Here is a 25,905-nt window from a genome sequence, read left to right as displayed (position 1 = left end):
TGGTTGTGTTTCCCACATTGTTTTTCTGTTTGCTGTGCTCCTGTACTCTGAGACAGAAATGAAATTATGCTAATACCAGGGAAAGGTGTCCAGCCCAAGTACACAGGGAGCACGCAGCATGGGCTTGCTCGCAGCCCACACACATGGTGAGCGCGGCAAGTGATGGGTATGAGCCAGATATGGTACAGTTCAGGCTTTGAATGCACTGCACTAGAGCCTGAGATCTGTACTCAGGGTCAGATCAGTTGCAGAAGCTCCTCTGCTTTGAAACAGAATATTGTTCTGCTTTTTGTGTGGCTGTACAGGGAAGAGAAGGACCCTTTTAGGCCACACTCTCTGTCCTGGAGAACAACCTGCAGTGGCAGGAATAAATGTTTGAAGTACCACCTGAAGCTTGAAAGGGTTTAGAGTCAAGTAATCAATTTTGGATAGTCTCTGCAATATTCAAATATTTTACTTGTCCCTCCCTTCTTCCTCTATACTATGTCAGGTAACTCTTGCTGCCCAGAACTGATTAAAGAGGTGACTAGAGCCAATGGATCAAAAGACAAATTTTGTATTCCGATGTGATTTCTGTTTTGACTTAGATCTTCCACCACCTTCAACAAGAGAGAGACCTCCTGGGTGTAAAACAGTGTTTGTTGGAGGATTACCAGAAAATGCAACGGAGGAAATTATTCAGGAAGTCTTTGAGCAGTGTGGAGATATAACAGCAATTCGGAAAAGCAAGAAGAATTTCTGTCACATCCGTTTTGCAGAGGAGTTCATGGTTGATAAAGCCATTTACCTTTCTGGTACTTCAAATTCTTTAATGTATTTTCCTTGCTTCTCATTTGTATTTTGTGTTGCTAATGCTTGCTTATTTTCTTAGCTTTTATCTCAGCAAGTCTTTCTTGAACTCGGTGGCTGGAGCAAGAAGTGGCAAGGGGCAATTCTGTTATTTCTCCCTATCTGCCAAGACTCAAGCATGGTGTTGTATGTTACTTACCTGGGAGCAATTTCCTGCCATCCCACAACAATGCAACAGATCCTGAAATTCACTACAGAACAATCTTTTTTTCGATTTACACAGGTTTATATAGTTTTGCTCACAGGTTGTGGAAAGAGGAGGGCACCAGGCCAGGAACTCTGCTGTTTTCCAGTGCCAATTTTTCTGATAGGCTGGCAATTTCACTGGCATATTTTTATAGATTTGTGGTGCAGCCTGAATAAAGTCTGTCTTTATGCATGCATGTATTCAGCTACTGCACGGGTTAGATTCTGAGCCCCATCTGTAGGGTGCGTCTGCTGCCTCCCATGACAATGAGTGCTGCAGAAATTACAGGGTGTAAAACTTCAGAATCTCTTTATTTTCCAACAAAGGAACAGACCAAAAAAAAAACCAAAACAAAACAAAAAACCAAGGAAACGACCCCCTCCTCCCCCAGTCTCTAATTAACAGGGGAAAAAAGAAGATGAAAATCAAGTCTGCTTTCACATTTTTTGGCTTCTGTGACTATTAGTGTCCTCGTAAGGTGAATTTCTGTCATTTGAGGATTGACTTGCTAAGCAAGTCCTTTTTCACCTTACTGAGTTGGCTCACATGCGCTGTGTGTACTTGTCTGCACTCCACAGGCTGGTTCACCCATCTTTCTGGGTCCTGGAGAGACTCAAAAGCACTGTTTTGGCTGACAATCGTAGTGTAACACTTTCAACCCATATATAATGTGTTCTTGAATAAACAGGGTCCAGGGAGTGCTCCTTGGCCAAGACAAGCTGAGACAGACTGGCTTACTTCCACCCACCCTATGTTAGGTGACCTCAAAGCACCCACTGGGACCATCCTTTTGAGCCTGGGAGAGAGTTAACAACCCGGGACTCCTGTTTGAGCTCCCACCCTGACCATCTTCTGTTTAGCAATAAGGATAGACTCTCAACATCCTCTAGGTGTCCATAGGAAACTCCCCCAGCTGGAAATAAGCTCTCAAATCACCATCAACTATATAGAAAGAAAGAGGAAGAAGGAGAGAAAGAGAGAGAGAAATAGAGGGAGAGCAAGAGTGAGAGGAGGGAGGAAAGGAAAGGAAAGGAAAGGAAAGGAAAGGAAAGGAAAGGAAAGGAAAGGAAAGGAAAGGAAAGGAAAGGAAAGGAAAGGAAAGGAAAGGAAAGGAAAGGAAAGGAAAGGAAAGGAAAGGAAAGGAAAGGAAAGGAAAGGAAAGGAAAGGAAAGGAAAGGAAAGGAAAGGAAAGGAAAGGAAAGGAAAGGAAAGGAAAGGAAAGGAAAGGAAAGGAAAGGAAAGGAAAGGAAAGGAAAGGAAAGGAAAGGAAAGGAAAGGAAAGGAAAGGAAAGGAAAGGAAAGGAAAAAAAGAAAGGAAGGAAGGAAAAGAAAGAAAGAAAAAGAAAAGAAAGCCTCAATTTTTGAAATATGTCATCAGGAAAAACCTAGCTCCTTTGCTTCTCAAAGGTTTTCCTTATGGTTTTTAGGTTTTTTGAAGTTTATTTTCCTAACCTGGATGCTTGCTTTAAATACCTGTTTGAAGAACAACAGAAAATCAAGAGTTTTATGGGGTCTAGGTAAAGATTTCTTTGAAATATTGCTATATTTTCAGGTTTATGCCAGATCTTTATTCCACTCCAGATTTCTCTTCCTTTCTTTTTTTTTTTTTTTTTTAATTTTCACTTCAGTTCTTCTGGCCCCTCCTCCCCCATCCTCTCTTCCTGATTTCCATGCTTCTCATTTATTTGTTTATTCATGTTACTTCCAAAATGCTGTAGATCAGTGCAGCAGATTAGAGGCATCACAAGCAGTAGCACATTTACCAGCTTCCAGCTTCCTTTTGGGGGACCCTAGTAACAGAACAGAAGAGGGGCACACCAGTTGCAGTTGGAACTGGTATTACTGTATTATGATAAAGAAAACAGTGGCAAAAAAGAGAGCAAAGAAAAGCTCAGAAATATACAGCTGCCACCTTGGGTCAGAACCAGTGTTCCTCTATCTCAGTTTTCTGCTCTCAGCAGTTGGCTGCACACTTTCCTTCACTCCATTTGCCTTAAATCCTGAAGGGACCATAGAGATAGGAAATTCTGTGTGCTGCTCTGCACCCTCATTCTAATGCACCAGAGTGCTCACCCTGGTGACAGGACGTGAGTAGAAATGGAGGTGAAAGATTCCTTTCCTCATTCTTCCTCATTCTGAATTTTCTGCAAATTTAATTCCAAGTTCCTGGTGCATCATTCCTTCTTCTGTTTCCTTCCATCACAGTCTCGCTTCTGCCTGTGCCTCCTCTCCCATCTGCTCTGCAGCCTCCTCTCCCATCCATGTTTTCCTCTACCCTCTTCATTCTTCTAAAGTGTTGTGCCTATTGTCTCCAGCCAGACAAGAGAAACAACCACTGCAACTGACAGGGATGAGAAAGAAATGCAGGAACACTCTGTAGGCAAGTTCCACTTCTTTTTGCCAAGGCTGCTGAATGGTGCAGATGAAGCATGAAGCACTGGCTGTCCCCCATCACTACCGGGGAGGTGTGGCACTAGGCAGGGGAATGTTTTCCTTGTACTGAAATACAGGGCGGGGGGTTTACCAGTCCTTATTCCATTCTCAGACATAATATATTCTGAAATGGTGGGAACAAAGCATCTTTTTGAGGCATTTTATTTTCCCTGTAAGAGACAAAAGAGATGTACAAATATAATATGTGTGTTATATTAGGGGAAAGTCACGCCTTTGATATTTCTGGTATAATGATAATTTTGTCTACCTAATCAGTTTTATCTATCTACCCCATCTAATCTCATCAAGTTTTGCATTTATCCCATGCTTATCATCAGAATAGAGCAAGTGATTACAAAATCCATCAAGCAGTTTAATCACTGGGGTTTTTTTTTTCCTTTGTACTCCCAAGAAAACGTGTATGAAAAAGGAGACTGGAAGATGGGTAGAAGACTATGATAAGAATGTCGACCTTAGGAAGGCTAGATTTCATTTAACCTTTAGAGATGTATTTTGATCTCCCAAGGAAAATACTTTCCAAAATCATCATACCAGCCCATGAGAAAGCTCTTTCTCAAAACTGTATGTACTTTACTCTTTTGGCTGAAAATTCAGTAACTCCTGCAAATATTGATGGCCCCAGACTTGAATATATGGAGACAGACCTGTTTATACCCCAAAAACCCATGTGTGCATTTTTCCTGTGCTGATATTTCCCCCTGTGGGTTTCCTTTCAGTACCACTTACTTGTTTTATTTTAAGTTCTCTCTGATCACCATTAACACTCTGATCTAGATCCCCAGTTAGCCCTCAGCTATTGGCTGGTGCCCAGTATAGCAACACTCAAAGGTAAGTCAAGCCATGGAGTTTGCACTAGACCTGTGATATGAAAATACTGTTTGATTTTTATTTAGCACTTTCATTAACTTTTCCTGTTTCTGCTCCTTTAAAGTGAGGATCTTGGCAAGTTCCCAAAGCCTTTTCGTCTTCCGCTGTGTGCAAACCTGAAATTAAAAATGACAAGCCAGGCACAAAGTTAATGCTAGCTGCAGCCCTGAGCAAAGAGATGGGGAAAAAAATTCATTGCCCATGCATGAAGGGGAGGCAGTGCCAGGTGTTTCTCTTATACATTCAAACACCCTCAAACATCAATAGGGAGACATGGTATTGAAAAAACTGAGCCTCCCAGCTGCCTTGAGGCTCAAAATTTCCAGCACAGATGGGTGCCTGAGGATCTCATGTACAAAATAGAGCCTGCCAGTTGTGCATGCAGAGTCTTTCTGGTTATCAAACCATCAAGGAATCTGTTCTTCACTGGCCAGGTCATTGGTCCTATAATGTCTGCAAAGCCGCTTTGCAGTGGTGCAAGAAACAATCCTTGAGGCATTTGTTGTTTTTGTTAAGGGAAAGATGCCAAACTGACCATTCTGATCTGACTTTGAAGCTAACCCTGCTCTGGACTAGGTGATGTCCAAGGTCTCTTCTTCCTAGGTTATTCCAAGTTTCTGTGCAGGTGGAGATCACTTGGCTGGCTGACCACCTTCAGTCTTTAGAGTTAAACAAGCAGTCACATTTTTTTAGTGCGATTCATGGTAAATTCCCAAAATCTGTTAATTTGGTTTCCCAAAGGGAACCATTTGTCCGGTGCTACTGCAATGTACACTGTTCAAGTTTTTTCCCCATTTACTTCAAAAATGAGGGCCACTTAAATACAACTCAGCTTTGCCAGTGCACACAAAACCTATAGATGCACAGTCCTTTTCATTTGCTCTTTATTCAGTTTATGTGAGGGGCCTTGAAGTCCACAAGGGTTTTGCCTCCTGCAATGCTATATTTCTGTCTCTGCCCATAACTGCTGTGCTCCCGCCAATGGAGGCAAAAGACAGCAAGGGGAGAGGAAGAGAGATCGAGTCTTCCTGGAAAGTGCAGCCCAGCTGGGAGATCTAATTTTAGGTTCACGAGACCTGGCACCTTGGCAGTGTCCTTTGCATTGCTGATAATGCTGTTCTGGCACAGAGGAAACACTGTGTGAGGAATGCAGCTGGCACGCCAAACTGGCGGGGAGCAGGGGGCTAACATTTGTCACAGTTATCAGGGTAGCTGCACCACTGACCCCTTTTGGCTGACTCCTCTGTGCCTACACCTCTGTGGATAAAGCCATATAATCACACCCTCATTAGTTCAGAGCCCAGTTCTGAAAGGTCACCCACACTCTTCTTCTATTGTGTCACACTGAACAGGGTGTATCTGTAACTCTTCCTTTCAACGCCTTGGGACTAGAGCTACATATATGGTCACAAAAAGATTTTGGGGGGAAAGAGTGGTGTTTGCTTCTCTAAGCTAGAGAAAGCAAAGCTGAGAGGAATTTAAAATAATAAACTGTCCCCTCCTTTGCCACTCCTACAATATCCAGTTTTACTTCACCCCGAGCTCCTGAATCTTGGAGACCAGATTTGATAGATCCCATTGGTAGGAACCGACCAAAACCATTCCTTGGTAAGGCAGTTTTTTATGCCTCCTGGTTTTGAAGGACCTCTGAAATACTTAGCTCAAGTTTTTCATCTAGGTTTGGATTCCTTGCTGGACAATGAAAGTCATATCTTTTCCTTACCTGCAGACTCCTTAGCTGAACTCCACAAGGTGTTTGAAAGGGAAATGTCAAATCAAAAGGCTCCCAGATTATTTTTTATTTGAAGGATCACTACATATATGGATATTTAATGTCTTTGAAGCTACTGTCTTGCATGTGCTGTAGTACATACAATCCCTTGTATTCATACAGCAGGATGTTTTTCCAGTAGTAAAACAAAGTATGCCTAGATACACATTTCTGCAAGGATGTACTTAATCTACTACACAATTCTCAGCTTTGCTATTCCTGGAGGAAGCTCAGAACTGAGTTTTAACTGTGGTGGTGAGGTGCTAAATCTCTTAAAACCACAGGCAAACCACAAGACTGGAAGGTAGGTGCTCTTGGATTGCAGATCAAAAGCAGCAAACACCATTTTTACTGACATTTTGAAGTTTCCTCTCTCTGGAGTTATTATGCAGTGGTTGCAGTAGTGTGCATTTCTGAAGAGCTTCCTGTGTGCCAGCTCAGCACAGAATTCATCTCTGCAGCATCCTGTCATTTGAGAAATCTCTGCTGGGCTGTTGCATGTTGGCATGGGGAAAGTGGAGCCATCCTGTGTAGAATGATTAATTTTACCCACATTTGAAGGCTCTATTTGAAGCCTTGTACATAGTATTTTCTCACACTTTCTGTGAGCTGGCATTTTAAAAGTTAGACAAACTGCTCTGTGTATATACTTGTGCCTTAGAAATAGAAGTTGGAAAAAAGACAGGTACCCAAATATGTCCACAAAAAGCTCCTCTTATAGCTTTGGCATGATTTTTTGACCTCTGACAGTAGTCAAGAGTTTTAGTTCAGAGCAGGACCATTTAGTACTGCTGTGTAGCCCTTGACTTAAAACTTTGCAGTGTGCTAACTTTAGAATATGATACATTGACCAAATTATGAATATGCAGAATATCCCTAAAGATAAGGCACAACAGCTTTCATTATTTGTTCTGAAAGCAGTCTTGCAAATGCCTAATGAATCTGTCCCTACTTTAGAAATTACTTTAGGAATTATGAACTCAATTAATTTGTAGGTGATTTATATTTGCTGCTAGATTATTTTCACTGGGGAATTTGAAAATAGTGGTTGCAATTGTAAAGTCTCAAAATTTGAGATCTGGCATCACTGTGGTTATGGAACCGCCCTCTTTGTGGCATAGGAGCTTATGCAGCACAATTTCCACATTCACCTATAGTCTTGGCTTTTAGAAAATTCAGCCTTTCCCCATACTTCCAATTCCTTTGGCAGGGTGGAGAAAAACGCTAGACTGAACATGATCTCAACAGGATCAGGCGAAGAAGGACTCCCCATTCAGACTAAAACAGATCTATTTTAAATAATTGGGTGTTATCTGACTTCTGTGCTTTTAAAAGTTGGAAGCATCATGTGAAAAATGATGTATTTTGAGAGCTTTCTAAACAGAAATGTAGGCTCCATACCTTAGGGTTGACTTTTCAGTTCATCTACTATGGTGATAGGTGATGCAGGAAATGGTGAAGAAAAATGAGTGGATGGATTTTTATCTTCTTGTGAAAACATGGTGATTGATAGATATTGCATAGATATGTGGGAATCTGTTAATATATATTTTTACCTGGCTGCACTTGAAAAGAGGGAAAAAATGAAGGGAAATTTGAGCAAATAAATCCTGCAACAGTTAGTTCTACTTGTTGATTTCAGGTTACCGCATGAGATTAGGATCTAGCACAGACAAAAAGGATTCAGGTCGCCTTCATGTTGATTTTGCTCAGGCAAGAGATGACTTTTATGAATGGGAATGCAAACAAAGAATGCTGGCCAGAGAAGAACGCCACAGACGCAAAATGGAAGAAGACAGACTGCGCCCTCCTTCACCTCCGGCAATAATGCATTATTCTGAACACGAAGCTGCTTTGCTAGCTGAAAAATTGAAAGGTAAGCAGCATTTGCTACTTCTCAGTTTATTATTACTTAAAAGCAGGAGCCATGCAGAGGCCAGAGCAGTGAAGCCAGTTTTTTTCTGATGTGTTTCATTACTTGCCCTGTTAGCTTTCCCCCATGGAAATGGCTTTCTTTGCCATTTCTATGTCAATGGTAATGGCACCCACCCACCTGCTGGAAATACATGACATCTGTCTATCTACCTGTGCTTTAATAGCTAAAACACAGCCTTCAGAATGCTACAGATGGTTTTTTTTCTGTTAAGTTGCTGCCATCATATATCTTGGAAATACTCTCGCAGTAAGACAACCTGTTGCAAGCATCCTTCTTTACATGAAAGGCCTTATTCTTAAAATTACTTTAATCCTCAACATGTAGGTTACTCCATTACATGCACTTGACTGTCCCTGGCATTTAAATTGCCCTCATGAGCTGACACAACTTATCTCTGACACACACCATCCCTTCTTTCACTCCCTCTTTAGGGTTAGAATTACTTGTGCAGGAATTACTAGTGTCATGTTCTGGCATGTGTTTGCTTCCTTGTTTGTTTTTTTCTAGGTACATTTACTGAGTTATTATTTTTCAAGGGTGCACTTCAAGGATCCATTTTATTTTAATAGCTAACATAAACAGTAAGAAGCAAAGAAATAAAGTCATTCATGGTAACAAAATTTAAAAGAAATATCTAGCAAACAACTCTTCACACCACTTAGAGTTGTATTTATTTTCATCAAGTGTTTAGCGGTTGTGTTTGGCATTCTTTCCCCCATGATGGCCAAGCACATTGCTTAACTGTGTGCCAGGTCACAAGAAGCTGTGATTCTTGCCACTATTTCAGAATTAATGAGATTAGGCTTAGACTATCTAGCTGTCATCACACTGGGCTCTGTTCTAACTATGAAATATGTTTGGGGAGCCGAAGAGGGACAGTGCAAAGTGTTTCATCCTTGGAGCGTGGAGCAGAGATGCACCCTGCTGTCTCTCTGAGTACTGCATTGGTTGCTGTGAGTTGTTGCTACTACCTCAGTCAGTTACTAGTTTGGCTGACTCTCATCCCCACCAGATGCACTTCTCCATAAAATAATTCATCAGTGTATGTGATAGATTGGGGAAATAACCCAGATGGGTTTATAGACCAGGAGAAAAGAGGCCCGAATACAAGAAATTTTAATTCATACCTAGCTTCCAATCCGGTTTTAGATCCATCTGGTTTTAGTTGAATATTTTAGGAGTTAAGCTTTTGTGGAGAAGTTTTCTTTATGTATTAAGGCCTACAGGTTTCCTGAACTAAACCAGAAAATGCAAGACGTCTGGACAATTTCTTCCATATGGCTAATCATTGCTTGGGGCAACTGAATGTGGGTTTTTGCAAGATGTTTAAGATGACTATATTTAGAAGGATTTTTCTTTTCATTATGGGAAGTTTCCATACTTAATTAAAATCTACTCCAAGCATTTATATATTTGGTTCTCCTAAGGGAAATTTAACCAGAACTTGACATATATGCTCAAGTTTAACATAAGAAAAATTTAGCGCAGTATAGACCAATACTATGTGCATAACTGTTTCTCCAGAAATAAACTTTCAGCAATGTACGTCACTTTAATGAAAAAAGGTAAGTTTATTTTTTTAATTGGTTGAAAATCATTAAAATCCAGAAAAAGAATATATGCAATTTTAAAAGTTCTGCTAACTAACAGTTGCCTTGCTGTGATTGTTGTGAGATTAAAGACACCAGCCCTGGATCTGATAGGTAAGGGTGGAGAATGCAGAAAAGACCCCTCTCTTCTCAGTGGGCATGAGCTGTGCCCTGTTCTAGGTAGTAAAGAAAGCAGAGTGGGCTTCAGTACTTACACTGGTCTGCTTTACCTTTCCTATGGCGTCACAGCCAGTATCTGTAAAATAGTGGCATTGAACTTTTTGGGCTCCCTTGGGCAACATGGAATCACCGCATGAGCTCTTTGTGATGTCGTAAAAAAAAGAAGTAAAGCAACAATAAAGAAAATTCTTCAACTCTGGAAAGGGGCAGTTCATGTAATAGACTCATACAATCATTAAGATTGGAAAAGACCTCTAAGGTTGAGTCCAACCATCATCATACATTCACAATTTAAATGGGGACTTCAGATGAAACTAGCAAAATATACATATATACACACATAGACATGCACATACACACACACTCACAGAGGTATGTAAAACTTGGAGTCAAAATCTCAGGTCTCTGTATTATCACCACATTTGTGCTGCTGCAAAAGCCTGGAGAATTCATCCTAAAGTGAAGAAGGATCACAATATATCTGCACTCGTCAGGATTTAACTTGAAAGATTGTTTCTTCAGCAGATGCTGTGCAGTTGTTTTCTTAAGGAAGGTCATGACCTTGCTGTGGTGCCCACTTCAAAAGACTCCTGAGCTCTGTTGCCAGCTCATGGGACAGAGCTGCAGGTGCCCAACATGCAGGTTTCAGCTCCTGCAGTGCTTCCAGAAGAGCACAGAGCAACACTAGCTAAAAAGCAAGCCAAAATAACTAAGCATGTCTCAACCCAAGATACTGCTTTGCAACCACAGATGCAGATAATTTGGTCTGAATCCAAGCAACTTTTGTTGTCAAAATAACCTTGGAAATTCCTGACAGCAAGGAAATCTTATGGTGAGCAGAGATGAATTAGGCTTATCAGCCACTCCCCTAATGTGGTCTGGATATTTACTGAGTCTGTAGCAGAGGTCACAATATCTTATGCTGCAAACTGTAGCATAAGACTAAGAAATCATCGATTTTGTGTAACAGACTTGGCTGGAAACTCCTTGCTCCAGTGTTGCCAGCATATTCCTCTTCCTCTGGTGTGCTGAAGTTACCTGCTACAGCAGTGACTGTGGGTGAGAGAGTACAGAGGAACTTTTGTGCCAGTTGGAAACAGAAGTTCATTGTAAATTTTCAGCCAGGTAGTCTCTACTGGTGTGGAGCTTCACAGAACAAAGGAACCAGTTCTTCAGTGCCTGGTGACTGGGGCTGGGAATCCACTGCATCTGAGGCCTCATATGCATGAGGATTTATAATATACTCTCCATTCCCTGTGGACTACCCTGAACCCCTTCATATCTGCAAAGAACTTGGTTTGAACACTTAATTTTTGCAGAAATTTCACCACTTTACAATTCAGTGTGTTTTTACCACTTTACAATTCAGTGAACAGTGTTAGTTGATGTGTATCTCCCTTTCCCTTTTCCCTTTGCCCCCCTTCATTTTTATTTATTAAGATCTTCATTACTACTGCAAATGAAGTCCTTCTTTACTCTCTCCTTGTTGGCAGTATGAACACTTTTTTCCTGCACCATTCATGTCATTAGCGTGAGCCTCGATTATCAAAATGAAATGAGCTCCAGCATTCCAAGAAGATGAGTAACATGAAGAGCATGAGATCCTTCTTACCTGTGTTTCCTTGAGAAAATACCTCAATAAATTCACAGATGTGAACTCTGGGAACCCAAGGTCGTTTACAATGAAGTATAAATGTTATTTATCTCCTTAAACAGCCTTTGAAAATAGACCTTGAGTATTTGTTTTGACAAAACCAGCAGATTTTTGTGTCTTCTGCAATTACACTAGAAAAAAATGACTTTCACTTCTTCTGGTTCATTGCAGCATTTGTGTGTGTCTTTGAGATTTTAATTCCTCAGTGTTAAATCAGATGTGTTATTACTGCACAGTGGAATGTGTCGGTAGATATTTAGGTTCAAATTTGCATGCTCTGACATCTGTTTTCCTGGGTGCGTTATAAACAGTTAAGTCATGTGGTGCCCAGAACAAGACACAACTGGAGATAGGCTGAACCTTTTAAGTGGAATGCTGCTCTGTCAGGTGCATTGGAACAAAACATTTTAATCTGTGCTTATGACATTTGCGTTTCAAAGCAGGATTTAAAACATTATGGTTTTCTTAATTCAAGCATATCTGTACCTAATGGTATCATCTTCAGAGATCACTTCTTGCAAATAAGATCCTTTAAAATGCTACATATGTCTTATTTGCTGTGGGTAGCTAAATAGTTCTATCACTTAACAAAGGCATCTCTTTATATCTGAATATCTGGTTTTTTAAATATTTTGAGCAAAGGAGACATAAGTATCTAAGAGTTAAATACAATACCCTGGAATTTACCTCCCTTTTTAATATAGTGTTTCTTTATGAGCACAGGGAAGTTATTCATATGGTTTTTCATTTTAAGAAATATAATTTAAAAATTGAGAAGCTGCTTCTTTGCCAGGCACTGTATTATCCCCTGAAGAGAGCACAGATTGGAAATTTAAATAAATAGATGGCAGTTACAGTAGAATGAGAGATGTGCCTTGCACAAGACTCAGGTAACATCAAGCCTAACAATCACAACTCTTGCGCATCTTTTGAAATATAAACAACGTTTAATTGCTTGGGAGACAGGATATTTCACTGAGAAGAAAAATACACTGCTGTCAATATCACCCTGCACTTGGGAGCCAGACTGGTGGAGCACGAGAGAGACAGTGCAGTTATGCAGAGAGGCAAGTCTTGCCCAGAAAGGATCAAATTCAGTGCAGATCTACGTCGGAGAGGCAAAGTGAGATCCTATGAACAAATCCAGTGAATGCCAGGTTTAAATGCTGAAACTCCGGACTTTTTTTTAGCACAATTTTTTTTTTTATTAGTGGTATATCAGGACAGAACCCTGAAACAGACGTGTTTCGACGCTTTAGCATCAAATCTGTTCCCTCACCCTTCCTGGTTTTAGATTATCATTTTCTCCTTCCTTCTTCCATATGCTGCTGACATCTGCTGTGGCACAATACATCTGGCTCCGAGAGTCCCGCACAGGGGCTGTGAGCAGGCACGGTGCGAGGGCACTGCTGGCTGCTGGCAGAGGAGCAGAAGGTGGGCTCAGCTATCAGCAGCCTGGTAACCCAACTCCCTGGGCACATCCCTCCCAAAGCCTACAGGTACACTCACTGCTTAGTACACTACTAAAAGCATCCTCCCCTCAGCTCTATCGTATCAATTCAAATTTGAGGTTTTAATATAAACCCACTGGATTAAATGTACCACACTGCAAAATTAGTTAAGTTAATTACTAAGAGCTGGGAAATTGCAGCTCGCTGATCTGAAAGTTTTTGGTGTGATTTTGAGAAATAGGGAGGAAATTCAATACCCTCATAATTACTTTTCATTGGAAATAATGGCATCAGCAGGAGAAGATAATGGATTTCTGTGTCTGACATGAAACACCCACCCCAGGAAGAATCTTGTGTGATTTAATTTGAAAGAAAGAAAGAGTTTGATTATGTAGGGGGGAGAGACTACTTTTAAAAATATCTTTTAGTGAATGCATAAGTGTATTTTTATCAAATCTAGTGTCAGTTAGAGATTTGTTACATAACTGGAAAAGTTTCTTGGTTATCGTATGCAGTTCAGGCTATTTAAAAAATAGTAAGGTGGATATTAATCATTCTTTAAAAGAACCATTTGGCAGTAAGAATTTGTATTTCTTGATTCTTACTTGTTATGCAATGCCACTGGGTTAAAAATGTTATTAATCCCAAAAGTACTAGACTGATGTGTGTGATGCGTGGCACAATTATATAAGGGATTTGAGCAGGAAAAAAAAGAAGGTGAGGGTAGTAGACTGAAGAGTTGTGTTTCTAGGTCACTGGCAGGCACTCTGTACAGAAGAAGCTCTTAAGCCAAGAGAAAAATAGGTTGTCATTTTGGCACCAGAAGTGGTGTGTGCTGGGAAGAAAATTGTTCCTGATACATGGGGGAGCTGGGCTGAGCCTGCTGATGAGAGAGGTTAGTGAGCCTTTTCTCTGACCTGATTCACCCACAGCAGTCACTTCCTAATGTTTATTCTTTTTTGTGATGAATTCAGTCTTTGCAATTTAGAAATCTTAGTTATGGTTCAATAAATTATCAAGTCAGAAGTCAGATTAAGAGTAACCTTGGCCATACATCCTCCCCTGGCTGCAGCTTTACGTAATGAAGAAGTTTGCATCCTGAACTGAACTGTGCCACCCTCCTGTTTGAACTGGGCCCAGTCTGACAAACTGGAACTGGAGTCTGAGCAGCTGAGCAGCTCCAGGCAGGCTGAGGGCAGTGTAACCATGAGCCAGGGGGTAGTGCTGAGCATGGGGATGAGGCAGGGAACACATCTTCACATCTTCCCATGGCACTGCCACAGCTGACAGAGGACGTGCTGTTAATCAGAGGCAACAAAGGACAGACATAGCCCACCACTTCTGTCCTTTCTCTGCCTGCCCTGCAGCCCAGTCATGTTCAGTACTCACAAGAACACCTTCAGGGGGTGTTGGTAAATTGGGTTTCTGCTGGTCAGGGCAGAACTTGGCATAGAGATGTACCTGACCCTTCCCATCTTACAGAGGGGCCAGAGAACAATGAGATCATTAATGCTTCCCAAAACATGGGCAAACTGCACAGGAGCTTTCTAGGTGTAGTCACTGGAGTAAAGTCCAACTCTGTCTTTTCAGCATGTCCTTGCAAGCCTGGGAGGGGATGCAAGCATTAGGGGAGCAAGATTTGGGACAAGAGACAAAGTATGGTGACTCTGGTGACCATAGACCATAGGGGAACAAGATTTGGGACAAGAGACAATGTATGGTGACTCTGGTGACCATAGACCATAGGGGAACAAGATTTGGGACAAGAGACAAAGTATGGTGACTCTGGTGACCATAGACCATAGGACAATGTAGAAGGTTTGCTGTTATTTAGACAGGCTCCAAGTGTTGTGTGAAATATCTCAGATAATTTTCAAACATCTGAGAAAGACCAAGGTTGAAAAGATAATAAAAAGGCTAAATCAGTAGCCCACTGTTTGATCTTGTCCTAGCTAGAAATCCAGCACGCAGTGTCACTCTTGAAACACAGAAATATCAAGTTAGATATATTTGCAATATAAATGTAAAAATTATAGAAATAAGAGTGTCTGAATGCCTGGCTTCAGAGTGAGGGATTAGTCTATGTCTTTTCTAAGCCTTCGTCTAAGGCTAAGACCCTAGACACTATCACCCAAGTTGTGAAAGCACCTGATAGAGGTGCTTAACACTGAGAGATAAATAGTCACATTTGTGGGTACTCTGAGCTGAATTCTACCCTATGTTACACCAGGGAAACTCCATCAGCTGAAAGTAAAACCTCTGTTTCCAACACCTTTTCCCAGGATACCATTCTGTAACAGTTGTTGTCGCAGCTTTTTCAATTAAATATTTATTCCAGTTGGGGTTACTTAGAGGTGGTCAAATTAAATGCATAAAAATGCAAAACGTTTGTCAACAATAATTCCCTTTTTTCATAGAAATATTCCTGTTAACAATTTTCTGGGCAGCTCTAGGGACGCATTTTCTTTTCTTTATATTTTATTTCATCTAAGTTGTGAGCTAGGATTTAAATGTCAAATATCTGTAGCTGATAAAAGAGGAATTTGAAATATCTTATCTCTAGTGCCCTGTGATTGAGTCTGGCAGCACCTGGAAATCTCTATCGACAGAGACCCAGCAAGCCATCCTGGATGGATGGGAAATAATCTTCAAATGACACGACGTTGTCAGAGCTTGTGTTAGAGCTGCCCTTTAAGGGACATGCAGGGGGGCAGGTGCTTGCAGCAGGTGTCCTTGTGGAATGTTGGGATTACTCCAACCAAACGTGTGCCTGTTGCAGGGATGTTGACACAGGAGCGGGCCAGCCCAGGCTCCCTTTGCAGCTGCCTGAGGGCAGCAGGCACTTCTGGGGCACAGTTCACCTCACTGTTAAACAGACAGCAAAAACAGGACTGATAAAACCTTCCATACTTGCTTAGAATATGCTGTGACTTGGAGGAGGAAAAAGCTCAAAGAATAAGAAATAATTTGCCACACGCTTATTTTAAAAGAACAATTACATATGGGAACATGTCTTATATAAAGGAATTTATTTGAAGAGTGTGTTTTTAAACAGTGTATAATTATGTGCATCCTACCATGAGGGAATAATTTTGAACAGAATTAGGAGTTTTGTTTTATTTTTTTAAATAAACGGCTGCAATCATAAGGCAGTTCACGCTCTGTTTAAATTAGATTCCATTGCTGCATTTCTTTGACTATTTATCTACTAACTAAAAAGAAATGAACAATCTCATATAAAAACCTGATTTTCTAAGGCAATTTCTCATTGCTGAGAAGGTATTCTGGATGAAAAAAATGGATACACAGTGAGTTACCTTATACCAGTCACTGAGTGAGCTCAAGAATGTAAAAGTTAGAAATTAAGGTGACATAAATTTTAAAACTGCAGAGAAAAGATTTTATTAACTAATGTGCTCCGGTTGTGCATATATTACCCTCTAGCATTTTTGAATGTAACTTCTAATTATGTAATCAATGAAGATGCTGATGTTTACCAATGAAAGGATTTTTTCCTCCTCTCTGAGCAGAGCTGTGAATTAACTATAATAGTCCCACAGACCTCTCCAGCTCCCGGGAAGTACAGTATGATGAAAACAGGTTTTCAGCCTGTCCTTTTAAATGGGTAGAATCTATGTGGCAGAAGGATGATATGTTTACGAACATCCCTTACAGACACCCACTGTGCCTGATAAAAACAAAACGAGAGGAGGGTGGTTTTTTTTAATAGAGGCTCTATAGCAAAACAACACATAAATGAGCACTGGGGAGAGACTAAAACAAGGAAAAGGGAGGATATTTCTGTGCTGCTGATTTTCCTCATGCATGGAAACATGCTAACATTGCCAGAAAGCATTACAGATTATTCTTATTTACTAGTGTAAATATAATAAACAATGTGTTTCAGGGATGAATTCTTGGCTGTATTGCATCTTTGACATCCAGCCCCCATGCTACTCAGCAGGCTGAAGATTTTGCCCAAGTCCTTTGGAGAGCCTTATCCTCTTGTTTTCTTGCAGTGAAGAGGCCTTGCATGAGCCTTGTTTACATTTGGCATTTCTTGGGGTCTATATTCAGCCAACCTTGCTTGTCAGAGCCACTTAATACATTCCTGCTGCATATGTACCCAGCAAAGCTCAGAAGTGGAGTCTAATCCAAGGGGACAATATGAAATGAAAGGATGCCCCTCTGACTCTTCCTGCCCAGTGAAAACTAATGAATGGTGCTAAGGAATCACATGTTAATGTTTTACAACAGATACACCATTGTACACAGGGAATGTGCTATGTGTTATTTTGCACTTTTTTCTTGAGGGAACTTGGGTGAACATGCCTATTCAGCTGTGGAGAGCAAATCTTATTGCTGTAGCTGAAAGTGTGTTTCAGTTAATAAGATGTTAAAGATCAGGCAATGTAAAAATCTCTTCTTCAGAGGCTGTGTGCACAGAGCATGTCACCAGTCCTCTCTGTATTTTAGGCTACTCGCCTTTTAAGGAAGCGATTATTGATTCAGAATAAGAGCCAAAATAATCACTTAACAATTAGTATTTCATTATTCTTTGTACATGGAAAGCAGAGTCTTACAAACTGTGTCACATGTTTTTGTATCCTGTAACACAGTTGGCTGGGTTTAGTATTTTCCAGTTTTTGTTTTTAAGTGTCTGCTGGTTATGACTACACTACATCTTCCTGCCATGACCATATACCTTCTCCTACAGAAAGGTGTGCATACCATCTAAAATATATACACAGAAATATAACCAAAAAGCACTAGATGAGATGTTTCAAATTACTTGTTGGGAAATTGAAGTTTTATAAAAGAAAATCCTGGTGAAAAATTGATATAGAATTGCAAAAATATAGTTCCACAGGAAGACACTTCTGTAGTAATATTTTCTTGCAGTTCAGCCTAAATGGGACTTAAAATAAATGTTTCCTCTTAATCCTGATGAAGCCTGAAGTGTAATGGATGCTGTGCTTAGAGTCTTTAGAGGAAGCTGAGAGCACTGTCAGGGAAAGATGATTACCTGGGGAGGGAATGTGCAAAATCTAGCCTTCAGTTTTGGCAATCTTTCTGCAGAGAAAAACAATTTTCATTACCTGAATGGCAAACATGAAGATGTAATCTAGGTGTTCCCCTGGATCCATTTGGAATCCTTCAAAAAAATATATGATGTGAAACATAAAACAAATAGTACAAAACAAACAATACAAAACGAATGCAGGCACATTGTCTGTTCAAAGCAGTTCCTTGTAATTAATCAGTATTTTGAGGAGGAATTGTTCAGCCTCAACATTGTTCCTTAATTAACAACATGATGTTAGTGAAATCTGTTGACAGAAGTATGGCTGAGCCCAAGCTCCAAGACTGAGCTTTTGGCTGAGCAGATTAACACAGACACATTTCATTTCCTCAGTGAGTCCGGTACCACAGAGGTCTCCTCACTCCCACTGTAAGGTCATTCCATATCGCTGAATGGCTTAAGGGACACATTGCAAAGTGAAGACTCAGTCCACAGGGAAGGGGGGGGAAGCTGCTTTTTGTTGTGAAAAAGCTATTAAAATGAGGAGAAGACAAGTCTTGAAGGAAGATTTATGTAGTTTCACATGGCTGTATTGGCTTCTTACATCTGATAGAACAAAGGACACAAAAGTTGCCCAAAATGATATACTGCAAGCAGGCTTTATGGTGATTTTAATGTGTCACGGAGCAGAAAATGTGTTCTCAGCAGGATATTTATGCCTGCAATTTGAAACCTGTGCTTTGATTGTTCTAGACGATAGCAAGTTTTCCGAGGCCATCACGGTGCTGCTCACCTGGATCGAGCGAGGCGAGGTGAATCGTCGCTCTGCCAACCAGTTCTACTCCATGGTGCAGTCGGCCAACAGCCACGTCCGCCGGCTCATGAACGAGAAGGCGGCTCACGAGCAGGAGATGGAGCAAGCCAAGGAGAGTTTCAAAAATGCCTTAACAGGGATCCTCACTCAATGTAAGTAACTCCTTTTTTGTCAGTGTTGTTGTAGTGATGGTGGTGGTGGTGGTAGTGGTTTTATCATTTTGCTTGTTTGTTTGGGGGTAAGTAGTTGCAATGCAGTCATGCTCTACTTCACATCCTATTCCATACTCTATGGCAGTTTGGAGGATCAAGGACCATTCCTAAGAACTTATTATTCAAGGTGAGCAAAAGTTTCAGTAGTTTTTTTTATTAATAGATGAAGACGTGCTCTATTCACAATGTCTACTGTTGTGTAGACATAACGCTTCAAGAATGGACGAGACAGAAGCCTCACTGCTCTGAGAAAAGGTCATGGTTTTTTTGAGAGAAGGGATATGTAGCCTGTGTGTGGCAGCTAGCTAACTAGGTCAATCACAGAATAGAGCACAATTAGGTAGTATTTTTAGCCTGTGTTTAGGTAAAAGGCAGTAGAATTCAGTAACTTAGAGGGATATAGTCACAGATAAAGGCCACCTCCACAGTAGAAAAGTATGCTGTACTGCTGCTGGCATCAGGACTGATCTGCCGGTATTAATTGGGCAGATAAACTGTCTTAGGTATCTAGTGCTGGCAGCTATTTCCTTAGTACAGAAATGCAATCAATGAACTTACCCTAATGAGGTTTCCTCATACAACAATGATCATGATACTTGCCTAGAAGTTTGGAGAGGAGAGGAGAGGAGAGGAGAGGAGAGGAGAGGAGAGGAGAGGAGAGGAGAGGAGAGGAGAGGAGAGGAGAGGAGAGGAGAGGAGAGGAGAGGAGAGGAGAGGAGAGGAGAGGAGAGGAGAGGAGAGGAGAGGAGAGGAGAGGAGAGGAGAGGAGAGGAGAGGAGAGGAGAGGAGAGGAGAGGAGAGGAGAGGAGAGGAGAGGAGAGGAGAGGAGAGGAGAGGAGAGGAGAGGAGAGGAGAATATGAGAGGACAAAAAGAAAAGGTAAGGAAAAAAGGAGAAAGAAAACTGATTTAATTGTTGGTCATTTTTAACATGTCTACTTGTGGCTCCTCAAGAATGAGACATTATGATACTCAGAAAGGTGAAGCCTGGAGCCAGCCCTCATGGGCCAGTTGAGAACAAATGCCAAGATAATTTACCAGATAGAGGACAGTGAAGTTGTTATGTTGTAATTTCTGAATCATACCCCCAATCTTTACACTTAAAAAAAAAACCCTAAACGCTTTTGTGGAATTTATTTTTGGTCCCTCAGTGGACATCCTTTAAAATTTAGGGTTGAAGGCATAAGTTTGGATGGACTTGTCTGGCTTAGCAGAGAGGCCACTAAAGCTTCCTGCATAAGTGATGGAGAGCTCATCATCTCAGAAGACAAATTCACCACAGGGCATATATCTAATGTAAGAGTTTAGATGCCAGAACTTAGAAACAAAGATTCTGGGCCAAAGACATTTGATTTCTGCGGACATATGTTCAAAGAGTAAATTTAAAAAAACGGCTAATTCCCTTGGTAATTTGCTAGGCTTTGCTGTCTTCCATCTCAGCATCTAAAAGGCAGTGTGAGGCACAGAGATGCAGGCACCAGGCACGGCATGCTGTTCAGTTCACACCAGGGCCTCTCTCTAGTTTTGTGTGTGACAGCCAGCTCTAGCATTCAGAAATGCCTTCTTCAGCTGCATTAAAAAAAGTCCCCCATTGTCAGCAGGCTGAACTTTAGTTAAATCAGTCTAAATTAGCCCATTTGTCACCAACTGTTGTAGAACATCTGTCACTTGGAAATAGAGATCCCTGTAGTTTCAGGTGGAAATATGCAGTTTTGGCTATCTGTTTTGCTCCTGTAATGTGCTGAATGCTGAACTTACAAAAACAGAAAAAACAGCTTTGGCTTCAAAATGTGAGTTTCTTAGTGCCACAGTAACAGCAGAGTCTGGAAGAAGAAAGTTTCTGACAGATCTGGCCTAGGAGGACAAGGTCAGCAAAAAGCATCCTCAGGGAAAAGTGTCACACTGTGGATTTTATAAGAACAAGTTTTACAAGCTTTCTATATGTTCCCCATTGTTTCTTTTATATACACAAACATTGACCATTATTAGCATTAATGTCTTATTAAAATTCCTTGCAAACATGCTGCGAACAGATGGTTAATGTTTTTCCTTTACACGTGTATATGTCTAAGATTGCTAAGCATGGAGATTCTGAAATGAGCTTCCATTTTCAAGAAATTTGAATTGATCTGAGGAATGTTTTTTGTGCATCTTTTTCCATTGCTGTTCCACAGTCCTGCATAATTGGCTGTAATATGCCCATTTCTTTATGAAGAAGAATTTGAAAATGTGAGATGTCCAAAATAGGTGTGTGTGTCCTATTAAATTCTGCGGACTGACAGAACCCCACTTCTGCTTTTCTGCAGTAAGGATCCAAAACTCTAGTGTACTGCTGCAGCTGTGTGGCCATTTGACATAAATATTACAGTATTTTAAAAATATCATGTGGCAGTCCTCTCTCATGAACTAGGTCAGATGTCAACTTGGAGCTGACCATTCTGGGCTTTCTTTGCAGTCAGAAGAGAAAAATAAGAATCTCCACGGAATGAGTCATCAAACTGACCTCATGGTGCTCTTCCAGTGAGATGAATCATCCCTTGGATATGCCATTTTTTCTCTGCTGCCCATAGAGGATTCACAGGGGGCCTAGCACTGAACCAGATGTCCCACTTTTCACATGCCTTGTTCAGAGCAGATTAATCCCACTTACTGTGTACAGCATTGATACAGACGGGCGCAGCATAAGGGAAGAACTTGGAGTAAGATAAAAATGCCAGAGAGTTAAAAAGAAATAAAACTGGTTTCAAGTGCACTCACCTGAAACACACACACTCACACACATACACACACAGAGTCTTGGTGAGTCTCAGTAGAAAATACTTTCTTATTAATGAGGATTACTGTGACCAGAACATTTCATCTTATGGCCTAACTAATAAAGAAGTACAGGCGTTGAAATCCCTGCTACAAATTTGTGCCTGGAGGTATTTAGGAGATTACTGAGCAGATTACCCCTAAAAATTTGGGTCAATTGCTCAGCACGTGAATTAATTACCTCATCAAGGTACTTGTGCCAGGATAATCTGTGAAGTAAAGTGTATTACTGTTGTCACACCACTAATTTATAGCACCTGATTTAAGTGCTACAGGGACTCTTAGCCTTGGTATGGTGCTTCTTCAGTTATTTAAGGGATAAAGGGAGAAAAATGTCCCCTTCCTTCTTTTAATTAAATGACTTGATTTTTTTTTAGATTTGAATTTGTGCTTAAAGTATGGATTGTTTTCAAGGATTTAGGATAGGTCTCTCTTTGTAGTTTGACATCTATTTACTTCCACAGCTTAGATACATGTGACAGTGCCCCTTGACTTTCCATTCATCTCTGTTTCGTTTCCTCCCAAACCACCTGTTCAGCATAAGGTTTACAGATGTTGATCCTCATGTTTAAGGAAAATGGAGGCCCTGGAGATATCCCTGTTGGGCTGTTGGTGTTTTTTAGACTGCACCAAGGCCTCAATTTCCTCCTCTGACTGTCTTCTCCATGCACTGTAAACTTTTCCTACCTCTTACTGAGTTTTCAGACTATTTAATGCAGTGTCTCTTGACAACACTGAAAAAGGTAGCTAGAGGTGAATAATATTTCCATATTCAAAAATTAATTTGATATCTAAAGAGTAAGACACAGAAGGTGGTGGGAGTGTCCCAGTATACAAGTTCCTAAGTTATGCACACAGTGTAATGAAGTGCCCCATGGCTGGTTACTGAGCAGATTATGACACTCCATCCTTTGGTCATTGTCGTCCATTTTACTAAAGAACTAATGGACTTAGTGGACTCTGAAACCAGGTCCCCATCAGAGTCTATGAATCATTCTCTTGTATGCCTTTGGGGAAACAATGGGAGGGTGTTTTTTACATGGAGCGCCCTGGCTAGATTACTTCACACGGAATCATAGAATCAGTAAGGTTGGAAAAGACCTGCAAGATCATTTCAGTCCAGCCTTTGAATGAACACCACCATGCCAACTAAACCACAACCCCAAGTGCCATGTCCAGTCTTTTCTTAAACACTTCCAGGGATAGTACCTTCGCCCTGGGCAGCCTGTTCCAATGGTTAACCACGCTTTCAATGAAAAAATTCTTCCTGATATCCAGAATGAACATAAACAAGGGGAAATGGCTTTGAACTGAAAGGGGACCAGTTTATACTAGGTATTAGGAAGAAACATAGTGTGAGAATGGTGAGACACTGGAACAGGAGACCCAGAGAAGCTGTTGATGCCCCACTCCTGGCAGTGTTTGAGGCCGGGCTGGATGGAGCTTTGAGCAACCTGGTCTAGTGGAAGGTGTCCCTGCCCATGGCAGGGGGTTGAAACCAGATGATCTTTAAGACCCATTCCAAGCCAAACCATTCTATGATTCCATGGATTATGAGATTAAGCAGTTTACCTGCTTTGCCTGTTGCTAAGTATCTTCATCCCTTAGTTGTGAAACAAGAAGTGAAGCTGGATTCAACTTGGAGCTGATTCAGTAGGCCTGTCCATTTAGGAAGAATCAAAGGTTTGGGGAGAAGGCTGTGTGTCATGTAGCCCTTTTTTGTACTCTCACAATTGTCACCTTGAGCTTTCCTTTGCTTTCTACTAAAGGACTCTAGTGGTATATTAGATTACATTAAATATATCTTTATCAAATAGCTGGTAGGTATCTGACATGAATTACACCCTAATCCAAACAAAAAACAGCTTATATTTAAATAATTCTGAAGGGAAAAGCATTCTCAAAAGACTGAATAAAATTCTCCTCCTTTCATGTTTCTTCATTTTCATTCTCTGATCTCCCTGGATATGATTTAATCTGTTTTAACATTATCAAAGCCTTTGCAGATAGAATCTGTATTTTTTTTAATGTTAAAAAGTAAGAAAAATGTCAAAAATCCTTTCTGAGCTCTCTTAAAAAAATGATTGGCATCGGTTTTGTTTTTCTCCTTACAGGTTCACTTCAGAAGTTGCTCTCTTGCTTTAGAAAAGATAGAATTTACATTGATATAATGATGATTGCTAAAATCACTGTCTCATCTGGTTTCCTTTAAATTTCATACTTCAGTACTTTCTCCCAAAAATCCTTCCACTTTTTAGTATTCTCACAGTACCAAAAATGAAGCCAGTTTCATTACAGATATTAAAAGCATGCTGGTTAAATGCTTAGCAGTCAGACTTTTAATATACAATCATGCTTTCCAGAGCAGTCTTTCAATTGCTCCACATTAATAACAACTTTTAAAAGGATTTTCCTGCTCTTTAATTGTCCAGTCTTACAGTCTTTCTTTCATTTGCCACTGACTAATTCAAAAATATAAGCTTACTTTATGTGCAATTTTTAGGTCATCATTAAGCTCTTTGTGAAAGAGATTGAGTCATATAATGTGTTTTTACAGTGCAGCCCAGTTCTCAGTTGGTGTCATAGAATGCCACTATAATACAAACATTAATCATCCATGTCATTAGTTGCCACTATTGCTTTCTACCTTGATGCATTTCTAAAAAAGAAAAAAAAAATAAGTACAAAATAACCTCTGCAATCCATCCAGTTCCTTTTGTTAGCTCATTTAGTCGGTGTGCTCTTGGCTTGTTTCTATACTGATAATTTGTCCAGTAAAGCTCAGCTGGATCTCTTTATTCTCTTTTCAGTTTTCCTTCTGTCTATGAGATTTTCTATCTCATATACACATGTTCCTAAAAGCATTTCTATACAGGATGCTGTGGCAGTGGCAGAGAATAGAGATGAAAGACTCCATTTGTATTTTACCTTTCGTTCTTGCAGTTCTTCTTTTTCTTTTGGCAGTATAACCCTTTGTGGTTGTAATTTGTAGTATTTCACATAGCTTATTCTTCTGTGTTTCATTTTCTTTGAATTTCTGCATTCCTTCCTTTGTCTGTAGCTTTCACTCCACCTAAAGTCAATACAAATCTTGTTATAGATTTAAGCATGGACAGAATTTCAAAAGAAGCTCTTCTGTTACTTTTAAGAGAGTGTGTTTTGTTTTTTTTTAATGTAGTCTATTAAATATGCATGGTATTTTGCAGAAAAATAAAAGCACTGCCTTCCAAGAGATTTCAGTCTATTTCGACAACTCCTGCCACTTGCCTGCAATCTGCATTTCTCCTAGATAGTGACACAAGGTTCAAGGCAAAGAAGCATGTGCTTTAATCATGTGGAAATTTGTGCTTGGTTTTGACTTGCCTTGCTGAGTAGAGATGGGGCAAGGGCCTGATGCATCACGGAACTGAGCTGAAAATGTTCTATAGAAATAAAGGATGAGGGAAGAGTCATTAGGCAAGGAAGGAAAGGTGGTTTCACCCAAAAGGATGAGTTGCCTGTGCATACCATGTGGTCTGCACATCTAAAGCTGTTCAGACTACTTACAAATGATTGAATAAACCTTATAAGTATGAATAATTTTGTGCAACTAGGAGTGATTGAAATACTTGCTCCCTTCAGTGTGCGCTAGTCATGCTTCATGTCAAATCACTGAATTTGTCATAAATGGTGTAGTTTGTGATGATGACAGAGATGTTATGGGGCAAGAAAAGAGTTGTGGAAAGGGATAAACTATGTGGGAGAAAAAGGTGGACATACACAGAAGGAACAAAAATACAGAAGGAAGAAGTCATGGCAGGCATGAGAACATAAGGTATGGCAACAGATGGAGAAGTAAATTTCACACCTGAAGTATGTGAGACAATTTTTTGTTTTGATTGCCATTAGGATCTATGGCTGTTGAAACCTCCTCACCCACATCTTTATCCTTTTGCTTCAGCAAAAGAAACCATATTATGCCCCCCAAAAATATAACCCTTCTGATTTCCTCAGAATATTTCAATGTGCAAGATTACTGCACAATTATTACTTCACTTAATGACACATGTGATGGCTTAATGTCATTTATGATGTTCCTGCATTGCAGAGTTCCCTGGGGGTTTTCT

At 40.4% G+C, this 25,905-nt stretch overlaps 1 protein-coding gene across 2 annotated transcripts in view; it reads left to right on the top strand.

The window, feature by feature from the left end:
- ENOX1 (ecto-NOX disulfide-thiol exchanger 1) overlaps window positions 1–25,905 on the top strand; it is a 356,320-nt gene that overhangs the window by 256,417 nt on the left and 73,998 nt on the right. For both annotated transcript variants that reach the window (XM_084226361.1, XM_084226360.1), the window contains 3 exons: window positions 588–794; window positions 7,771–8,004; window positions 18,715–18,927. In XM_084226361.1, the coding sequence (XP_084082487.1) occupies window positions 588–794; window positions 7,771–8,004; window positions 18,715–18,927 (654 nt within the window). The remainder of the gene's footprint in view (window positions 1–587; window positions 795–7,770; window positions 8,005–18,714; window positions 18,928–25,905) is intronic.

The sequence above is a fragment of the Fringilla coelebs genome, assembly GCF_963513975.1.
Source record: "Fringilla coelebs genome assembly, chromosome: 2".
Taxonomy (NCBI): Eukaryota; Metazoa; Chordata; class Aves; order Passeriformes; family Fringillidae; genus Fringilla; species Fringilla coelebs.
The sequence above is the reverse complement of the archived record's forward strand: the minus strand, read 5'-3'. Positions and strand labels throughout refer to the sequence as shown.